This window comes from Cnephaeus nilssonii, assembly GCF_951640355.1.
Source record: "Cnephaeus nilssonii genome assembly, chromosome: 10".
Taxonomy (NCBI): domain Eukaryota; kingdom Metazoa; phylum Chordata; class Mammalia; order Chiroptera; family Vespertilionidae; genus Cnephaeus; species Cnephaeus nilssonii.
In genome coordinates, this window is record NC_137081.1 from 31,347,592 (window position 1) to 31,368,912 (window position 21,321).

Genomic DNA, 21,321 nt, shown 5'->3' on the forward strand with positions numbered 1-21,321 from the left:
TCACCCCACCAGCCCTCTGCTCTCCCGAGGGTCCTCACCCCTTCCACTCACCCAAGAGCCTCAGCTCACCCACACTGCCAGTGTCTTGGGGGCCCATTTCGTAGCACAAGAAGTAGTCAGAAGGGGTCCCAGCAGGAGTCTCATACTCTTGCTGTCCTGAGCCTGCCCTCCTTGGTGATTTAGCATGAACCCCTGAAAGTAGAAGACTCTTCCATTTCCTGCCCAAGGGAGATGACCTGTCCTTTGTCCAGAGAAAACCTTTAATCAATTATACCAACTAAAGGCCTCCTTCCTCTGCTGGAGGAGTGGCCTGTGACTGCCCTTGGGTTTCTTCACTGCCTTCTCTCCTCACAGTACCAGGAATGCCTTGCAGCCAGAATGGTCTGGTTGATTGGGGTGGACTCTTCTCCTGCTTGACGTGGCAGCTGCCTCTGGAAAAGGAAAGATAGACCTCAGGACATCTCATAAGACTTTCCAGGCTTCACCTCTCCACGGATGGGTCCCTGCAGGCCCTAGTTAGAGCCACCTGGATACAGATGGCAGCCTGGCTCATAGGACGCAGTCAGTAACTACTGTTGAATGAAGGACTGTGTGTGCCTCTTCAAAGGCACTGGTGAGAGGGGAGCACCTGGCCACTGAGAGAATTTGAGCCACTGCTTGTCGTCTGGTGGCACAGTTACTGAGTGGGGGTGGATGTGAGGTAAAATTTCCTTACTGAAGCAAAAGGAGGAATAACAATCTCGGGTGAAATTGGATGACTAAAGGTCTGTTGGACCGGATCAAAATGTGCCAAGGGGCACAGCAGCCTGCAGGGGGCATGGCTCTGTGCCTGTAAATCAATGACTGGAACACCTTGGTGTAAAGGACTACGCTCCAACCAACTGAGCTATGGCCAAGGCCTACTGCCATTTTGATATTGTACCTTCCCATCTTTCTTCTATGCAGTCTTTGATATTTACATAATCTTCTTGTATAATCAAGTATGCATCCTGTTGTTGTTTTTTGGTTTTCTTTTTATTCATCTAACCCAGATATTTTCCCAAGTTAATAAAAATTTTTCATAAACAGTGTTACGGCTGCATACTATTCTGCATGTGACTCTGGTATAGTTTATTTAACCATTCTGCTATTGTTGGTCTTATAGAGTCTTTCCAGCAAATAATACTGAGGTGAACAGTTATTTTGGGGAAAAGGCTTTCCTCTTACATTTATAATAATTTTTCTAAGACATAAATTCATAACTTGAATCACTGAGTCAAATGATTTAAAAATTTCTAAGCAGTACAGTCTTTGAAGCAGACCAGATGGTTATAGACCTGAGATTAGCTGCAAAGGGGGAGATAAAGAGAAAAGGGTTATATTTAATAGATTTTTTTAAGTAATTATTTTCTGTTTTACTGAAGGAGATCTGGGAAAAACCAGCAGTGCTCTGTAGGGAAAACACACCTTTAACTTGAAGTTTCTGGCTTTGTGATGGTAAAGAAGGGCTTGTTTCTGTTTTTGTATTTTCATGTGGGTCAGTAAGAGGACAAGCCATTCCTACCAGCTTGTTTCCCTCTAAGGAAGAGAAAACTCGTCCAGTGTCTAATGATGCAGATCATTAGCTATGTTAACAGCTTTGCAGTTAGAAAAAAAAGTTATAATATTGTATCCTTCTAATGTGCAGTTGATTTTAGTGAAAATTTCCCTAGCAATTTAAAAACCCAGTGAATTTGTAAATCTAGTAACTGGCTCTGCATTTGGAAATGTTAAAGCTGCCATAGCCACCTGGGCTCTAGCAGGACACACAGAACCTCCCTGAGCTCTGGCTCCTCAACGACACAGATGGAGTTCTACACTTACCTGAGCACCATCCACCCCAGCCCGTCTGGGATCCAGAAAGAGAGACTTCATTACCAGAGTTCTTATTCCTGATCTTCCCTAACCAGAGAGAGCTAATGAGCGCCTCCAAGTTAACATGTCCAAAATCAAACTTTTGACTCCCTATCCATATCCAAGTTCAGCAATGGAACAACCACCTGCCTGGTTGTTGAAATCAACGTCTTCACTACTACCGAACATCAAGTCCATCAGTATATCCTGTCAATTCTACTTCTAAAAGTTCACTTCAAAGATAGATCTCAAATTGTTCATTTCTGTCCATCTTGCCTGCCCTCCCTCTATGCCCAGCCCCCATCACCGCTCACCTGCTCTTCTCAACAGCCTTCTACAGGGCTCCTGCTTGGCTCTCTCCCCTACGGTCTGGTCTCTCCATGGTAGCCAGAGGGATTTTGGTAAAACCTAACTTTGATCATATCCATCCCTTCCTTAAAACATGTCATAGTCCTTCCTTTGCTATTAAGGTAAAGGTCAAAATTTCTAATGTAGCAAGAAGGTCCTGCTTTTTCTGTCCTGGCCTTCCTCTGCTGCATCACTGTGCACAGTGTCCCTGTAAGCGAGTTCTGGCTTTCCAGCCATCCTTCAGGTCCTGGAACTCCTGCACCATGGCCTCTGTGCTCTGTGCCAAGGAGAACCATCTGCTCCCCCATCCTTCCTCCCTATGGTCCAGGTAACCCTCTCCTTCTCTCCTCAGTCCTAGTCTAGGTCCAGTTATTTACTTTTATAGAAACATGGGAGTTTTTTCCTGCTTCAGAGGACCTATTTTAATTTGAAGTGTTTTATATCTATTGTCATTAGTTTATGTGATTGATGTCCATCTTCTGCACTGGACTATAAGATCTGTGAATGAGGCTGCTTTCTGCCGCTGTTCACTGTTCTCTCCCTGTCAGTCAGATCAGTGTCACAAAGTAGGTGCTTAATAAATAATTGGTTGCATGCCAAATGAATAGTAGAGTCCTGGTAACAACAATGTCCCTGTGAGGCATGGGCTCTTCCCAGAAGTGGCAGGCCCAGGTTCTCCACATTACATCAGCTGGAGGGAGTTTGCTTTTGCTTTTTTTTTTTTTTAATTTCAGCTGTCAGAATGAATAGAGCATGCTGCCTAAAATCTTACTTGTTTTTCTCTTCTCTCTTTATCCAGCTGAAGCTTGCTTTCACTCTGGACCATGAGACTGGATTGCCTCAAGGATGTCACATCTATGAGTACCGCGACAGCAACAAGTAAGCCACTCAGTGGGAAAGGGGGTCACCTCACCGTGTCCAGCAAGGGTAGCACCTGTGGGCTTTCTTATACCGGGCTTCTCCTACAAAGGGATTGTCAGGGAGAGAATCACACTTTTCACGACTGTACTAGAAAATAGGTGGCAGGAAAATATTTCTCCTTTTGCCCGTAAACAGAGAACTTGAAGTGCTTGTATACGAGCAGCTGTGATGTTTGACTTGTGTGTCCCAAAGCAGACCTTCCTTTCCAGGCTCCAGCTGTTCTCCAGACCCGCCCTGCTTTGTCTCCAGCCATGTGCCTGCTAATTTGGTTCACTGTGTGACTTTGGCTTTCGTTGATGTTGTCTGATTACACTTATGTTTGCAGGTTTTGTTGTAATTGTCTACCTCGTGAATTTTGTAGTTGGGGATTTCCAGAGATTTAACCTGGTGGCCTTATCAGAAGGGTGGCACCTGGCATGCTTCCATAGCCCCGTCTTTCTTCCTGGCAGACTGATCCGTGACTGTGTGTTTCTGTCTATGAGACAGTAAAAGTGGTGGTGAGTGAGGCAAAGGGAATATGCCCTGATGATGACAGTGACGATGATGGTAAATAAGACGGCAGCCACCATTGAGAAATTCTGCTGGGGGTTAGGACAGTACTAGAACATTACACTTGCTATCCAGTTTAATCCTCATAACAATCGGAAGACTTTTCTTTTACCATAGGTGCTGCCAAATCAAGCACTTGAGTTTCCTTTTGTTATTGTTGTATTTGCAGAAGCTGGAGTCAAGGGCACTTGCTCACGGTCACTGGCCACAGCTGTTTGAGGCAGTCACATTATCATGTTTACTCTGAGGAGAGAATAGACAACCTGTTGTCCTAAGTTGCTATCTTGGAAACTCCAGTCATTGACAAGAACAGCCTCAATATGGACTTGAGGACAATATGCCCTGGTCTGAATGTTTAAATATCTAAGCTATTAATTTTATGCAGTGAAAGGAATCAAATAGTCATACTCCATTGGGACTGTACATTACCTTCCAAAGGGAAACCCATGTCTTCCTCGGAGCTCTTGCTTTGTTATGGGTTGAGGTGGTTCCTGGGTGCTTCATGATCAAATCTCCTCTCAGGTTTCTTTCAAGGCATCATTACCCTTTGTAATTTATGTTCAGGAGGATGGATGTCCTGGTGAGCTGTTGTGTACCCTCGGTCCCCACCAAGCTAATCATTAGGAAAGGCTGGCCACGCATCCTTTAACACCATCCTTCCTCCTCTTGGATGGCACTATATAAGCCATGGTGTTGGAATTACCATCTCAGCTTCTTGTAGTGCTTAATTCCACAGAGAAATAGGGCTGGACTTCTTTGGAGTCCAGGCACTAGCAGGGACAATTGAGCAAGTCTCTGGGTGGTAAGGGCAAGCATCACTTGGGAATAGGAGAAACATAAGCCTCAAGCTGGTTGGCGTGCCATTCTGTTACCCTGCTTATCAGTGCCACCCCATACTCCCTGCGCTTGCTGGATGGCGGTGGATGGCAGCCCCATGCATGGAGATCGTGACAGCAGAAACAGATCTTTATGCCCAGGAGTGTTTACAGACTCCATTTCTGGCCTGACTCTTCACTCCCTGAAACAAAGGTTGTCAGGGTTTTGGTTCAGTGGGAGAAGGGCATTGATTGGCCCTCTTTCCTATAAATTCATGTGGTCCAATGATAACAACTTAGGTTGTCTTTGAAGCTGAGAGGAGAAAATAGCCTAGCTCTGTTTCTTGGTCCAACCCCTAGCTCCTGAACCTAGTAGTTCAGGTCACATATGTATCAGAGTAAGCGATGTTTAGGAGGAGAATTTCAGGGTTCTAAATATAAGTACGCTTTGGCCCCCAAAGACCTGTAAAAGAAAACATTTGTGTGGGAAGCTGGATAGGAAATTATGTGATCCAGTGCCTCAATGGCCCCTCCCTATGGTTCTGTCTTGCCTGTCTTAGAGGCAACATTGGGGTTGCCTCCTGCATGCCCCAAACCAGGGGTTCATTCTCAAATTGTGGACAAATTTCCTAACCTCTCTGAGCCTCGGGTTTCTTCATCTGTTAAGGTCAGCGGGACTAATGATACCTACCTGGCATGATTGTCATGGAATTGAGTAGGAAGACGTGTTAAAAACATCATCACTGACTTAGCATATAGAATGCCCAAAGTGTTGATTGCCTCTCCTTCCCAAACAGAGAAGTCATCTCATGTACTCTGTTCTGTTTTCCCCTGCCAGCAGGGCTGTATCCATGAGCTCTGGATGCAGCTAACCTCATCTCTTGATTTGGGAGGAGGCTGGTGCCCATGCCTCTGATAGCCCTCAGCTGTGTGCGATACACTCTGTCCAAAGGCAAACTCCTTTTCCCACTTGGAAATTGTGAAGTGAAGCATGGAGAACCCCATGAGCTTGATCATGATTTTCTCGTTTCCCCCAGGCTCTGCCCTGTGTTCCTCTGTTCACGGTCATGGTCATTTCTCCAGGAGTGCCTGAATCCCAATATTGGTGTAATAGTGATGTTTAGGAAATGAGGATATTCACTCTGGCCCTAAGGAACCAAATGACATGAAGGCAGCAGTAGCAGAGAGATGAGGGTCTACATGTGAAAGAAATTAGTTTGATATCTCAGTATTAGTTTGTAATAATTAATTATTAAAACCACTACTTGGCCGAAACCGGTTTGGCTCAGTGGATAGAGCGTCGGCCTGCGGACTGAAAGGTCCCAGGTTCGATTCCGGTCAAGGGCATGTACCTTGGTTGCGGGCACATCCCCAGTAGGGGGTGTGCAAGAGGCAGCTGATCGATGTTTCTAACTCTCTATCCCTCTCTCTTCCTCTCTGTAAAAAAATCAATAAAATATATTAAAAAAACAAACAAACAAAAAAAAAAAACCACTACTTGTTTTGTTCATTTCAGTACTCCTAGTGACTTGCCCAGGACCTGACAAATAATACTTTTTTTTTAAGCTTAAGACTAGCTTTATTGTAATACTCTTTTCTTTTCTTTCTTTCTTTTTTTTTTAATCCTCATCTGAGGATATTTTTTTCCATTGATTTTTCAGAGAGAGTGGAAGAGAGAGGGAGAGACAGAGAGAAACACCTATATGAGAGAGACACATCAGTTGGTTGCCTCCTGCATTCCCCAAACCAGGGCCAGGAGCCTGCAACTGAGGTACGTGCCCTTGACTGGAATCGAAGCTGGGACCCTTCAGTCCGCAGGCCGACGCTCTATCCATTGAGCCAAACCAGCTACAGCTGGCAAATAATTTTTGATAAAGGGATGGGAAGACCCAGTTTAATCCTCTCAGAGAGAACCTAACTATTGGGCAGTTAGGTTCTTTGTCTTTTCGTTTATTGTAGGATTATGATAAGGATTAAATTACTCATGACATGAGGGCAAATTATCTCCTTGGATAGTTTATGGATTCTAAAGAACTAACATGTAGAAGAAAGAAGCTATAAAAATTTGGTTTAACTCTGTGAATATAGAAGTAATTATAGTTACCAGTATTTACAACTGCCTACCATTTTTGCCTGATAGTGAAGCATAGTAATACTGCTGTGCTTCACTATCATTTTGTGTGATGCATTGAACATACCAGACAAAATTGCAGGAGCCAAATTTGTTTGCAAGGTTACACTTTGTTCACAGCCTCTCGAGTTTCTGACCCATGGAGCATAAGAATGATAGGAGTGCCCTGGCTGGTTTGGCTCAGTGGATAGAGCATCGGCCTGCAGACTCAAGGGTCCCGGGTTCGATTCTGGTCAAGGGCATGTACCTCGGTTGCAGGCTCCTCCCTGGCCTGGGCCCTGGTCAGGGCACGTGCAGGAGGCAACCAATCAATGTGTTTCTCTCACATTGATGTTTTTCTGTCTTTCCCTCTCCCTTCTGCTCTCCCTAAAAATCAATGGAAAAATATCCTTGGGTGAGGATTTGAAAAGAAAAAAGAAGAAGAAGAAGAATGATAGGAGCTCCTGCCTCCCAACTGCCCACAGCTCACCAGCACTGGGCTCACCAGCACTGGGCTCACCAGCACTGGGCTACAGGCTTCACCGTTTATCTCTAGTTTCAAAACCACTCAAGACAGACTTACTGTCACAGTTTTACAGATTACAAACCAAAAGCACATTACGACTGAGAGTCAGAGAGGTTAACCTGCCCAAGGTCATACTGTGGTCAAGAGCAGAACCTGAACTTTATCCCGGCTGTAACAGGTTCCAAAGCCCATGTCACCTGCCTTTCTCTCCACAGCTTAGAGAGCGAGGGAGCTCTGATTCTAGCCTCTAGTAAGCTGACCTTCCCTAGAAGCTCCTTGTCTGGAAACTCTGGGATTTCTAATCCCTGCAGACCTGTGGGTGGGTAGACAGCCTGGTCTGGTAGAACGAGTTCTTGATTTGTCATTGTAAACCTGAGTCTGGCCAGTCACTCTCTGTGGCAGGTCATTGTCCACTCTGTGATATAGCCTACCCATTAGAAACATAAAGGTGATGTTACATCTCAAGGTTGAGGGAGAATGCAACGATGTGATGTGCGATGTGACTGTGGAAACTGTGGTGCTTGCCCTTGTACCTGCCTGAGTGGCCCGTGCACTGTGCCTCGCCCTGGTCCAGAGACTCCCTGACACCCACAGCCTGCTCCCCCACCTCATTCTTACTCTTGGGTGGGTGAGTTTGCTAAACAGATGAAACTAAATATTCTGTTTGCCTCACCAGATGACTCATCTTGGCACCTTGAAACCTGTATCATCAGAGCTAATACCCCACATCTAGAGGTATCAGAGAGAGAGCTTCCAGTGGGACTGATTGTCCTCAGCTGAGGTGCCTCCACCTTCCTAAACCCACACTGAAGGACAGTGTCCCTGCAGCCTTCCAGAGCACAGGGCAGTTCTGCTCTCACCTCTGTCCTCTCCTCTCCCCAGCCCGAGGTCACCTCGTAGTTCAGGTCACTGGCTTTTCTGGCAGCAGCCAGGGCTGAGGCATGACTCTGGGCCCCTGAAAGCCCACCTCAATCCTTTCCTCCAGCCCCTAATCACATAGTCAACCCTTTCTGGACTTGAGGGATTCCCAGTGTGCTGGCCTGCCTTGGGGGGCCTGGCCTGCTCAGCGTCCCCCCAGTTGGAGGACACTCTCCGTGCAGACAGGGCAGACCCAGAGGACAAAGCTCAGGGTCACACTGAGAGTGTCCTTCTGTTGTTTTGTTCTCATCATGGAGGCCATGCTGGGTCAGGTCAGGTGCGCTGACAGGTAGACTCTCAGACAGGATTAATGTGCAGGAGATGTATGGGGGATGAAGGGAGTGGTGGGAGGCTGCAGACAGTGGCACCAGCCTGCCCCTGTGAAAGAGGGGGGCAGGGAAAGGAGAGCTGGTGGGCAGGGCCTCAGCCTGAAACCAGGCTCTAAGAAAGCTTTGGCCAGGCCCGTGGCTCATCCTCCAGCCAAAGTTGCTGATTAGAGGAATCTCACATCCCATGTGGGAGAACAGTCCTGCCTCAAGACCCCTGCTGTGTTCAGTCACCCCGGTCCTCTTCCCCATAAGGAGCTTAGAAAGGAGAAGTGAGTGGGACAAACTGCCACCTCCATTATCGTAGTGGAACTTGGAGCCCCAACTGGTCCTCACCCTCAGCTAGCACCTAGCAGGTCTTGGCAGCTTAGCTGTTAGTGTGACCCAGACCTTCATTGCAAGGTTTCTGCGTCTTTGGCTGTATTATCCCTCTCAGGATTGACACATATGTCTGTTCACAGTTGGGCAAAGGAATGCCAGCAGGTTCCTATGGGTTCAACACATTTCTCTCCCTGCCCCTCCTCTGATCTGTGTTGATTATCGCCCCACCCTCCCTCCATCTCTCCATGGTGACTCTTCCTCTTACCCACTGGAGCCTGGATACATGCAGTCAAAGAATCCTGGCAGTAACCATCACTGGTAGTTCAGACCTCTGACCTCTAGTATCTCAGCTCCTTCATCCCCATGGGTGTTAGTGAGCCCAGCTCCGTGACTACCTCTCTGTGGTCCTCTCTGGCCTGCGGAGGAATGCCACCACCAAACTCCTTTATGATGCTGGCATCTCACTGGTGCATTTCCTTTTCCTTTATCTTTTTCTTTTTTTCCAGAGAGAGGAAGGGAGATGGAGATAGAAACATCAATAATGAGAGAGAAACATTGGTTGGCTGCCTCCTGAATGCCTCCCACCAGGATTGAGCTAAAAACCCAGGCATGTGCCCTAACCAAGAATCAAACCGTGATCTCCTGGTGCATGGTGCAATGCTCAACCACTGAGCCACACCAGCCGGACTCACTGGTACATTTCTGATGACCCTGGTGAAGGGGTATCCTGCAGATCCTCCCACAGAACACAGGCCTCTCTCTCTGGTGGGCCTTCTGGGCGCAGTAATACATCTATTCCAGCATAGCCCCTCCCCTCAGCCTCTATTCCTACTCAGCTGTTTTCCAGGGCAGTTCATGCCTTTTCACTTTGCTCAGCCTTAGCTGTCAACTTTCTCCAGGCTTCTGGGCAGCAGTTTGCCCCATGCCTTAGGGTCTTTGCCAGGGTGCTAAATCCCACATCTCAAGAAATTACCTCCAAATCAATGAATTGTTGCTCACCTGGTCTTATTTCCTGCCCCCCTTATCAAGCCCCTTAATTAGCAACTAATTCTTCTCACTCTTGGTACAAAATCTCTTTCCTCCCTTGTCAGGCCCAGCACATCCCCCACTGGATTATCCTGGCATTTAACCCTCATTGTGGGCCAGGCAACCCAGAAAGGAGGTGGGAGGCTCCCAAGGAGAGGGGAGAGACCTCTGCTTGTGCCCAGGTATGGGGGCATTGCCAGCCTTCTGAGGGAAGTGGGGGCTGTTGTTTTGTAAGTTGCCAAAGAGGCCCTCCGGCTCTCCCACTTAGCCTTTGACCACTTGCTAAGGGCCCTCAGACTGTCACTGTCCCCTGCTGACCATCAGCACACCTGACAGTAACCAGCCAGCTCCCCAGTCCTGGGCCTCCCAGGCTTTCAGGTGCTTTAGTCGTCACACTGTGATTAAAGGCTCTTTCCCAGGTCGTCTCTGAGCAGATGTGCCACTTCTCTGTGCCAAGGACTCTCCGTGTCCCACATACTGCTCAGAAGAGTGTCCCCTTTGCCCTCCAGGTAGTGAGTGAGCCAGTCTCCAAATTCCATCTTTCTGCCTGTTTTTCTCGGATCTGCTCCAGGACCATTTGTGTTAGCTCAGGTCTTCCAGGGGCAGGTGCCAAGACAGGATTAGATGTGCACCAGATTTATTGAGGGAAGGCCAGTGAGGAACAGAAGGGCAGAGAAGAAAGCAGGGAGAGAGCTTTCAAGTCTGACCCCTGGGGAGGAAGAGGATGGTAGGAAGAGTCTTAGGCTGCAGTCTGGTTTTCAGAAAGGTTCCCCAGGCTGATGGGAAGTCCTCAAGCCAAAGTTACCTGTTGGAGGATTCTCATATCTTGCAGGCCTCCCCAGAGTGCTCGGTCACTGGCCAGGAGCAGCCCATGGGACGTGTGGCCTCAATGCAAGTGCAGTGATGGGTCACAGGGGCTGCAGCTGGGCTGTCAGGCAATTTATGCTCCCATGGCAGGAGCTCCAAGGGGCACCTTTTCCTGGCCGTCAACTTGAGGAGGAGAGGGAGCAAAGCTCTTGGATAAAGCCCTGAGTTTAATTTGTTTCCTTCTTCACTTAGTTCTTGTCTTCTTCCTTCACCTAAATAAGCAGAGAGGATTGGTCCCGGCAGCTCTGACAACTTCAGACCAACCCCAATCCTTGTCAGTAGTTGGAAATGACACTTTGTGTCTGCACTTTGGACCTGAGGCCAGTTCCTCAGGCTAAGCAGTGATGTGACCTGAGAGCCTCCAGACCTCCCACTGAAACCACCAAATTAGAAGGAAGAATGCCTTTCTTGTCCTGGGGAAGCCCTTGCTTAGGCGAAAGGGGAGCTGGAAGTCAGGCAGAGGAGGGCTTTGGGGGAAATTGGAAGCAATGCAGCTGGAGAGAGGTGCCAGAGGTGACCTCATGGGAGCGAGCCTGCAGCTGTGATGTGCATGCTGGAGTTGGCTGGAATGTGAGTTCACTGTTTCCATCACAGCCTTTACTGCTGGGCATCATCATGTTAAGTTGCTGTACTTTGAAGGTGGTGATTGGTAAAGGATGTGCTTCACCTTCCCACCACACAGAGAAATAGGTGGTAGCTCTTTGTTTCCTCCCATCACCTCACTCCATGCAGCAACAATAATGATATTTTGGATGACAAAATGCAGTGTTCATTTGACCTCAGTTTTTCCTAGAGGAAGAGAAGGGGATATGAACACTCCCATCTTATAGAGAGGGCAGCCAGTTCCCTGAGAGGTACCCTGCCCAAGGTCAAGCTGTAAACCGGAGATGGAGCCAGCAGGCTTCTCCCTGGGATATTGCCTCCACCACATGAAACATGGAGCGAGCCTGGGACAGCTGCACAGAGTGGTGCTGAACTGCTGTGGGCCCCGCAGGGAGGGCAGCAAGGCCCAGGTCAGCATGGCTGCCTCCTGTGTTGCTTACATTACCTTGGGTTACAGTAACCCAGTCTCCCACAAATGTAATGTGGCCAGGGCAGGGAGAAGCTCTTAATGAATTGTGTGCGGCAACACCCTTTCCTGCCGCTGGGAAATGGGGGAGGGATGTAGCCTGAAGTCACGTTTTAAAGCACTAAATTGCCTCAGCAAAGGATTCCCATCTGCAGGTCAGGGTGCTGAGCCCTTGGTGGCAATCACTAGCTCCTCAGCTCCTGCTGCTTTCTAAGGCTGGACTGATGACAGTGAGAACACGTGGAAGCCACAGGGGGAGATGGTGCTGGATCGAGGCCATGCAGACACATCAGTGCACATGCAGAGACGCCCTGATCCATGTCTCAGTGTGTGTTAATGTCCACTCCACTCTTTCCCTCCATAGTGCGCACTGGGAAACATTTTTACAATAAACTCACTTCTGTAAAACGTCTTTTTAATTTATGACATGAAGACAGTACAAGAATCTTATGCATCTAGTTCAGAGGAGTAGTAGAATGAACACACCCACTTAACTGTTACCCAAATCAAGAAATAGAACATTTCAGACCCCAGCAACTTCCTTTATGCCCTCTCTCTCATCCCAAAGGAATCCATCATCTTAACTCCAAACATGTAGGTTAGTTTTGCGTGGCTTTGAGCTTTATGTAAATGGAATCATTCAGTATATTCTCTTTTGTGTCTGACGTTTTTCTTTCAGAAGCCATGGTATTTGTCAGTCTTTATTTAGATCCTCTTTAGTTTTTCTCAGTAATACTTTATACTTTTCTATGTAGAGGTCTTCCTCATCTTTCCTTAGATTATTCATAGGTATTTGATATTTGTGATACTATTTTAAATGGTATTTATAAATCTCCTTTTATCTTTATTGCTGATATATGGAAATATAGCTTATTTTTATTGACCTATATCCAGTGACCTTGTTAAATTTATTTATTAAATTTAAATAATTTGTTTATAGATTCTTTTTTATTTTCTATACTAGAGGCCCAGTGCACAAAATTCGTGCACTTTGGGGGAGGGGGTCCCTCAGCCCGGCCTGCACCCTCATGCAGTCTGGGACCTCTCAGGGGATTTCCAACTGCTGTGGAGGCAGGAGAGGCTCCCGCTACCGCTGCTGCGCTTGCCAGCCATGAGGCCAGCTTCTGGCTGAGCAGTGCTCCCCCTGAGGGAGCACACTGACCACCAGGGGGCAGCTCCTGCATTGAGTGTCTGCCTCCTGGTGGACAGTGCGTATCATAGCGACCGGTCACTCCGCCGTTGGGCTGAAACCGGCTCTCCAACATCCCCTGAGGGGTTCCAGATGGCAAGAGGGCACAGGCCAGGCTGAAGGACTCCACCGGTACACAATCGGGGCCGGGGAGGAATCGTGGGAGGGCTCTAGGGTGTGTCCAGCCCGTTTCACTAAGTCCCAATAGGCCAGACCCCAGCAGCAAGCTAACCTACTGGTCGGAGGGTCTGCCCCCTGGTGCTCAGTGCATGTCATAGCGACTGGTTGACTGTCTGCCCCCTGGTGGTCAATGCATGTCATAGCAAGCAGTTGAGCAGCCTTAGCATATCATTAGCATATTGCACTTTGATTGGTTGAACAGCTAACTGGATGAATGGACACTTAGCATATTAGGCTTTTATTATATAGGATACCCAGTCATATCATCTGCAAGTAGTGACAGTTTTTTTTTTTTCCAATTCTCATACCATGTTATTTCTTTGTCTTGCCTTATTGTACTGTGCAGTATTTAATGGAAGCGATGACATCAAGCATCCATGTCTTGTTTCTGATCTCAGTGAGAAGGGTTTTTTCCCCACACTTACTTTTTTATTTTTAATTTGTTTTATTGATTTTTTTACAGAGAGGATGGGAGAGGGATAGAGAGTTAGAAACACTGATGAGAGAGAAACATCGATCAGCTGCCTCCTGCACACCCTGCACTGGGGATGTGCCCGCAACCAAGGTACATGCCCTTGACCGGAATCGAACCTGGGACCCTTCAGTCTGCAGGCTGATGCTCTATCCACTGAGCCAAACTGGTTAGGGCCACACACTTACTTTTAGATTATGAAAAATTACCCTGGAATTTTCTTTAGTATACACTTGATTTTACTTGTCCCCAAGATGAGCTTTCAATTTGGGAATATTTTTCAGTTTGACATGTGGCAGTGATGGTTTGTACTCTAAGAGAGAGCTAGATTAATAGAATCAGTTTTATATTTGAGAGAAAAGGAGCTGATATTTATCACAAGACTGTGGCTCTTTATTTTAACCTTGTGGAGAAGATTTTGCCTTTTCCATTTTACAGAAGGCTCTTGTGGCTGGTACAGGTGAGCAGGAATTCAAAAAAATGTGATGGATCCAAAGCTCAGACTGTTCTTACTATTCCCAATTCCCTGGAAGAATATTGAATGTCTAATCCCAAGGTCACCAAAGTATCACTTTTGTCTTAGATCTCTAAGAGAAAAGTTGTTAAACTGCTTCATGGGTATATTTAATATCTTTTCCTTTTCCCTCCTCCACATCTCTTTAAATCAATCACTGTCATCTGTCCCATCCCACTTCCTCTGATTTCTGTTGCCATGGAAGCAAACTTGGGCTTCTGTTGAGTCTCCCAGGAAAGGAAACCTTCCTACCTCCCTGGAACCTTGAAGGTCTGCACCTGCAGCTCTCCTCAGCCACCTGGCTGAGCCACCCACCAGCCAGGTACAGGGCTTCCCTCATCTCTGCTGCCATGTGTGCTCTTGCCTAATGCCAGAGGATGGAGGAGGCGACTGAGAGCTTTCCTCTCCATCAGGCTGCTTGGGTCATGGCACAGAACTGTGTATTTTTAAGCTCTTTATAGTCTCAGCTGTCCCAGTTTGAGAATTATGAATCCTGTGCAGTTACACAGACTTTTTCTCTGCTGAGATTTGGAGAGATGAAGGAAGAGTACAGGGAGAGTAGAGACCCAAACCAGCCCTGAGCTGGCAAGGTGAGGATGTCCTTGTTATTCTCACAGCCCTCCTTTTGCAGCTCCAAGGATGACCCAAGAGATTTCCCTGCAAGACAGAAAATTCTAGGACACCAGGATCTCTCGAAACTAACACTTTAGAAATTCTCAAAGACCTTATTAAAGAGAGTAAATGTTTTCTTGGTTGATTTAACACAGGGTTTTATTAAGCAAACAACGTTTTTTCCTCCTTGAGTTAAATTTCTTTTGTACAAGTTGGCCTTTTTCTTTACTCATCTTTTTTACACTGACTGCAGTTCTCACCATTCTGGGGAGCCTCCTGGGGCAGCAAGCCAGTGTGACTTGGAGCCCTTCAGCTGGGTTTTTTTCCAGTTGCTTTTTAGCGTGTGATGACATGCTTTGACCCATGAGAGAGGATGGGTACAATTGGCATATTTGTTTTCTCTATACCTCTACCTGCCACATCTCTACCTATTTCAGAATTTCCTGGCATGACTCATGCCTCTTATTCTGCCTCTCTAGGTGTTTGTCCATCCACAGATTTGTATTCCAGGTGGGCGGAGGGGATGGGATAAGAGCCTGCTCTTCAGCCCCTAAGGCCAGCTTTTTGAGCAGATGGCTAGACTGGGCAGTTTTTAAACCCAAGGAGGCCTGCCCCCTTTCAAGACTTTGAGGAGTTCTAGAAGAGGCTGGTGATATCCAGGCTACTCCCTGGTTGATGAACAGTTCCTGGCAAGTGGACGTGTCCCTTCGGACCCTCTGTGCCAGTGTGCTGCGCCAGACTCCAGGACATGTGCAGATACTTAGAGCAGCAAATCCCTCTGCGTAGACACCCTCTCTTGGGTACCTGGAAGTCCAGATCCCAGGCCCAGGCCACAGAGGCCTGAGAGCCTCTCAAGGAGGTTAGTTAGGAAACAGGCCACATGATTACGTGTTGGCTCTGAGCCTGAAGAAAGGTGCCCGTGGTTGTGACCTCCTGCAGCTGCCTGGCAGGTAACCAGACGTGCTTGGCTCTCTCAGCTTTTGGCTGTGTTCTCTGTGGGGAAGTGTTTCAGATCTGTCTTCACTGCCACTCCCCAGCTCTCTGGAGCATTGTGGCTTTTTCTTGGTTGGGCAGGAAGCCTCCAGAGCCTAAAGGAATTGCTGTGCTTGATGACAAAGACCATCAATTGATATAAACCACTGAGAGGCTGCTTCATTTATTGAAGAGGAAGTGAACATGATTACTCTTTCTTCTTAGTGCACTTCTCCAGTGGTCGGCACCCAGATGATCTTACTGAGGGACTCAGCAGGTGCCCAACTCATGGCCATTGAGTCAGGTGAAAGCAGTGGCAGACTTACACAGCTACTCTGAAAACGTGAGAGTGGCCGGGGATGTTAGAGGACATGGCTCATTTCCAGTGATTGAGGACCCCACTGTCACCACCATAGAACTGAAGGGCTGTGGGGAGCACTCAGGACTGACACCTGCAGAGGCAGGGGTGCCAACTCACCCTTCAGCACCTCCCTCTCGGAATGCCGGCACCCTCACTCTTCTGCAGCTTCCTCGCGTGCCCTTCTGGGTATCTCCTCCTCCATGTCTCACACAGGGGCAGGCCAGTATGGTCGTTAGATAAATACCAGAACGTCTGAGTCTTCTGGAACCTTAGGGAGGGCATTGTTCAATAGAATCATGTTGTCACCTGGTAAGGGATTATTTTAAGCACCAAAACTTTTAATTTATACACCTACTGTTTGATAGTGTCAACTGGACATAATGTGGCCCTTCTAAGATTTAGGATTATTCATAGTGTTTAGATTGTGATGTTAGAGTGCTTTCCTTGTGGTCTGCTATGCCTCCATCTATACTGAATGCCTCACAGTACAGGTGTTTCCATTCAACTTTACTGAGTCACCTCAGAAGAAGCCCCTCGCACTCTCCAGCCTAATGTGAGTGTGTGGCTCAGTGGGGGTGTGAGATTAGTTAGGAAGCCAAGTGGAGGGTTAGAATTATTCATGAAGAAAAGAGGCTCCGAGTGACTTGCCCGTGAGTCACACTCAACGCCTGGCTCCCACACCTGTGTTGGCTGCTCACAGTCTTTGTGGCTGGTTTTCCTGGTTCTCCCCATGTTTCAAATATTCAAGATTATGTGTGATTGAGTTCCAGACAAGCAAGATGAGGCTATACTTTTTAAATCAACTTTTAACTGAATTGTTTAGTGTATTTTTCATGCTAGAAAGTTCCTTCTTAGTTCTACCAACCCTCCAGTTTAATGTAAATCTGTTCTTCTCAGTAGTCTTTACCATAGATCAAAGACCAGTTAGCTGGTTACCATCTTTTGTGTCATAAATATTCTTTAAAAACTACCAGATTCTTCAGTGTTCTTTCTTGAAGCTGAAGGAATTCTTCACCCTCTTAGGCTTTTCCAACTGTCTGTGTCATCAGAGGTCACTCTTATGTTGTTTGTGTACTTCAGACCCACAGCACTAGCCTGCATGCCAGAGGCAGGCTCCTGCCTTTGGCTTTGTGGAAACGTTTTTGTGGGTCAGGTGTGAGCGTAAAACCACTTTGCTCAGATCATCTGAGGGATCCATTGCCCAAAGTGCTAAGAACACTTTGTGGGAGTGCAGGAAATAAATGCTCCAGGAAAGAGCCCGCTTACGACTCTAAGAAAATTCTGATGGGAGGTCCGTGGGGTGAGTGCATGTCCATCTTCTAATTCCTGTGCCCAAGGGCAAGGGCGGTATCTCTGCCCCAGCCCCAGCTTGATGCCTGGGGCACTGTGGATGCCCAACAAATTCTGACTGACCAGCTCTGGGAGAAGGCTGCCTCTGCTCTTACCCGTCATGTTCTATGTTCCTAACATTTTTCTATTAATAACAGCAGACTCTTACCACCCTAAATAATAATAATGAATATGTATGAAATACTTAACAACATGCCAGGTCCTGGATAAGAGTTTTATACATTTTCTCACTCCATCTTCATGGAAGAACCTGTGGGGTGGGTCATGGAGGTGGGGAGGTGAACCTGCCTCGGTTACCAGGCAGCCAGTGGACGACTCCCTATTTTTCCCTCGCTGTAGTAAGCAAGAACATAGGAGGCTGCTGCTGTGATAAGCTCAGATATAAAGGGAAGCTGCTTGTCCCCAAGGGAGAACCCTGCCCGCCTTGCTCATCCTTCCCATCCAGGCCAGGCCTCCCTGGAGACCTGAGGCCAGTACTGGTCAGAGCCCCAATAAAGCTGGGCTGGAGCAAGGGAAATAGGAATCTTCAGGGAACATATTCAGAACTGCATTACATACCAAATGGGTCATTTCCCCTGCCAACTTAGAAAGTGACCCCTAAGACATTCCTCAGTGCCTGAGGAAGGGCCTTCAGGAGGCTGCCCACGGGCCTCATAGTCGGAGGACCAGTTGCTAGTGTTTTCAGCCCAGACCTAGACACCATTTCTTTGCTCGTTCAGCAAATATTTTTGGACACCTGCTAGTGCCACTACTGCCCAAGTGTGCAACCAAAAGGGCCCTCCTCCCTGAGGCAGACAGCCCACTGGGAAGACATGTGTAAAACAGCACCCATGAGCGCTAACAAGGGCCGTGGCAGAGGTGTGCAGAGGTTGCGGGAGCAGGCTCCCAGTGACATGCCCACTCCATGTGGGGAAGCCCGCACAGCTGGGAGCCTGGGCAGTCAGTGTGGGAGGCCCAGCCCACCCAAGGGAGGCAAGTGTTCAATGGCAGGTGGCAGTGTTGGGGCAGGGGACAGAAGCTGGGAGAAAAGAGGCTGGCCGGGCCCTGGTGAGCCAAGCTCAGAGTTGAGAACTAGCTCATAAAGCTCTGCATTCTATCTTATCAGGCTTTTCTGGAGTGAGAGGGACCCACTAAGGATCATGAATGGGAGAAGAATGGTTCTCCCCACCCCACCCCTGGCCATCTCTCCCCAAAACTCCATGAGCATTCCCCAACAGAGCGCATGGGTTGTCACTTCCATTTGCACATCTGTGTGCATGGCCACTTGTTTCTTGGAACTCTGTGCTGGGCCACTGGCCCAGCTTGCCTCAGTGCTCAGCAGGGTGGTGTCATTGCTGCTGGCACGGCTGCTGTGGCCATTCCTGGGCAGAGTGAGCAGAGGAGCAGCACCGGTCTCTGGAGGTTGGCTGTGGACACTGCTGAGCTGCACACTGCCTATAGGATGTCCTGGCGAAACCGGTGGCCAGGTCTTCCTGTTATTGCAAATAACCATTTGGCAGTAATTCCGCCAACACCCAAATGTGGCATATAAGGAACTGGGCTTGAATGTCACAAAGATTGACTGGTGTAAGTAGACTGGCATAGACACCATTAACCAGGGAAAGTAGTCACTCTCCCCTTGCAGTGGTTGTTGGGAGAGACAAGAGGTCTGATCGTGGGAGGACAGCTGCATCCAGGGAACCACACAGGGCTCTGCAGGGCGTCAGGCAGGGCTTCCACCCAGGTTGGGGCAGCTAGGCTGAGGCCAGAGAGCCCTGGGTGCAGTGCCTTTGCCAAGGAGAGCAGTGCGCACCTGAAGGAGACCTGGATGGAACCGACTGGTCCACCCAGTCATGAATGGCTGCCCAGGCCTGACCTGAGCTGCCTTTGAAGAAGTCCATTGTTCCAGGTGCCCAATTTTCTTAGAGTGTCTCTAAGTCATGGGTAAACAGGGGCCCCCCTCTGCATCCTGGCTTCCCTAAAAGATGAACTTGGAGCGACTGGTCAAGGAAATGGAACCATGGGGTCCAGTCAGGTATTGACATTCACTGGCCTCACACTCTGACTTACCATCCAACTCAGTTCATTTTTTAAAAATTTCTTTATTGATTAAGGTGTTACATATGTGTCCTTATTCCCCCATTCCCCCCCATCCCCCCCACTCATGCCCTCACCCCCCTGTTGTCTGTGTCCATTGGTTAGGCTTATATGCATGCATACAAGTCCTTTGGTTGATCTCTCCCCCTTACCCCCACCCTACCCTACCTTCCCTCTGAGCTTTGATGGTCTGATCAATGTTTCTCTTCTCTGGATCTATTTTTGTTCATCAGTTTATGTTGTTCATTATATTCCATAAATGAGTGAGATCATGTGATATTTATCTTTCTCTGACTGGCTTATTTCACTTAGCATAATTCTCTCCAGTTCCATCCATGCTGTTGCAAATAGTAAGAACTTCTTCTTTTTAACCGCAGCGTAGTATTCCATTGTGTAGATGTACCAGTTTTTTAATCCACTTATCTGCTGATGGGCACTTAGGCTATTTCCAAATCTTAGCTATGGTGAATTGTGCTGCTACGAACATAGGGGTGCATGTATCCTTTCTAATTGGTGTTTCTAGTTTCTTGGGATATATTCCTAGAAGTGGTATTACTGGGTCAAATGGGAGTTCCATGTTTAGTTTTTTGAGAAAACTCCATACTGTTCTCCACAGTGGCTGTACCAGTCTGCATTCCCACCAGCAGTGCACAAGGGTTCCTTTTTCTCCGCATCCTCGCCAGCACTTGTCGTTTGTTGATTTGTTGATGATAGCCATTCTGACAGGTGTGAGATGGTACCTCATTGTCGTTTTGATTTGCACCTCTTGGATGATTAGTGACTTTGAGCATGTTTTCATATGCCTCTTGGCATTCCTTCTGTCTTCTTTCGAAAAGTATCTATTTAGTTCCATAGCCCATTTTTTTATTGGGTTGTTTATCTTCCTTTTGTTAAGTTGTATGAGTTCCCTGTAAATGTTGGAGATTAGGCCCTTATTGGTGATAACATTGGCAAATATGTTCTCCCATGCAGTGGGCTTTCTTGTTATTTTGTTGATGGTTTCTTTTTCAGCTCATTTTTTAAAAATATTTTTTATTGATTTCAGAGAGGAAGGTAGAGGGAGAGAGAGATAGAAACGTCAATGATGACAGGGAATCATTGATTGGCTGCTTCCTGCACACCCGCTACTGGGGATCAAGCCTGAAACCTGGGCGTGTACCCTTGACTGGAATCAACCCAAGACCCTTCAGTCCACAGGCTGACAGTCTATCCACTGAGCCAACCCAGCTAGGGCCACTTAGCTCATTTAAATCACTCTGAACCTAGTTCATAAAACTGTGGGTCAATATTTTAAAAGACATGTAACTAATGAAGAGCTGTGCCAGACTCAACACACTGCATCCCAGTGGGTGATAACGACAAGTGTTAGTTCAATGGAAATGGTCCAGAAAGAGGTTTTTTTAAATAATCAACTGGGTTTCATATTTACAGTGAGGCGGGCTCCCCTTGGACAAGAGTATTCATTGATCAGGTGGCCAACAAATGCACCCCAGCACACCATCACCTTGTGTTGGTTCTAAGTGATAACCAACTACAGCAAATAGGAATCTCACAAGAGTAGATTCAGTGAGTCCCACTAGACTGGCAGAAGCTATCTTAGTTCTGTCTGCCAAGTTCATGTGCCCACCTTCCAGCAGGGATAAGCTGAAGGGAAGCCTCAGGAACTGAACCACCACTTCTAGGGCCTTCTCCTGGATGCTCCACTCCCACTCCCCAAAAAGGCCTTGTTTTCCCCTCAGCATTTTCTGTGGATCATCAAGCGGATCGTGTCTCTGAAGTGCTTATTTGTTCTATAAATACTTCATCAGCACCTACACGTGCCCTTGGTCCTGGGATGCAGAGATGAGCAAGTCCTGCTCCCCAGAAAAGAAAACTGCTGATCTAGTGAGTTGAGCCTTGAAAACTCAACATGACAATGTGGAGAAGG

At 47.5% G+C, this 21,321-nt stretch overlaps 1 protein-coding gene across 6 annotated transcripts in view; it reads left to right on the plus strand.

Annotated features, from left to right (window-relative positions):
- Positions 1-21,321, plus strand: part of DIS3L2 (DIS3 like 3'-5' exoribonuclease 2) — a 345,537-nt gene that overhangs the window by 300,676 nt on the left and 23,540 nt on the right. For all 6 annotated transcript variants that reach the window (XM_079782043.1, XM_079782046.1, XM_079782041.1 and 3 more), the window contains one exon: positions 3,020-3,099. In XM_079782043.1, coding sequence (XP_079638169.1) covers positions 3,020-3,099 — 80 coding nt within the window. The remainder of the gene's footprint in view (positions 1-3,019; positions 3,100-21,321) is intronic.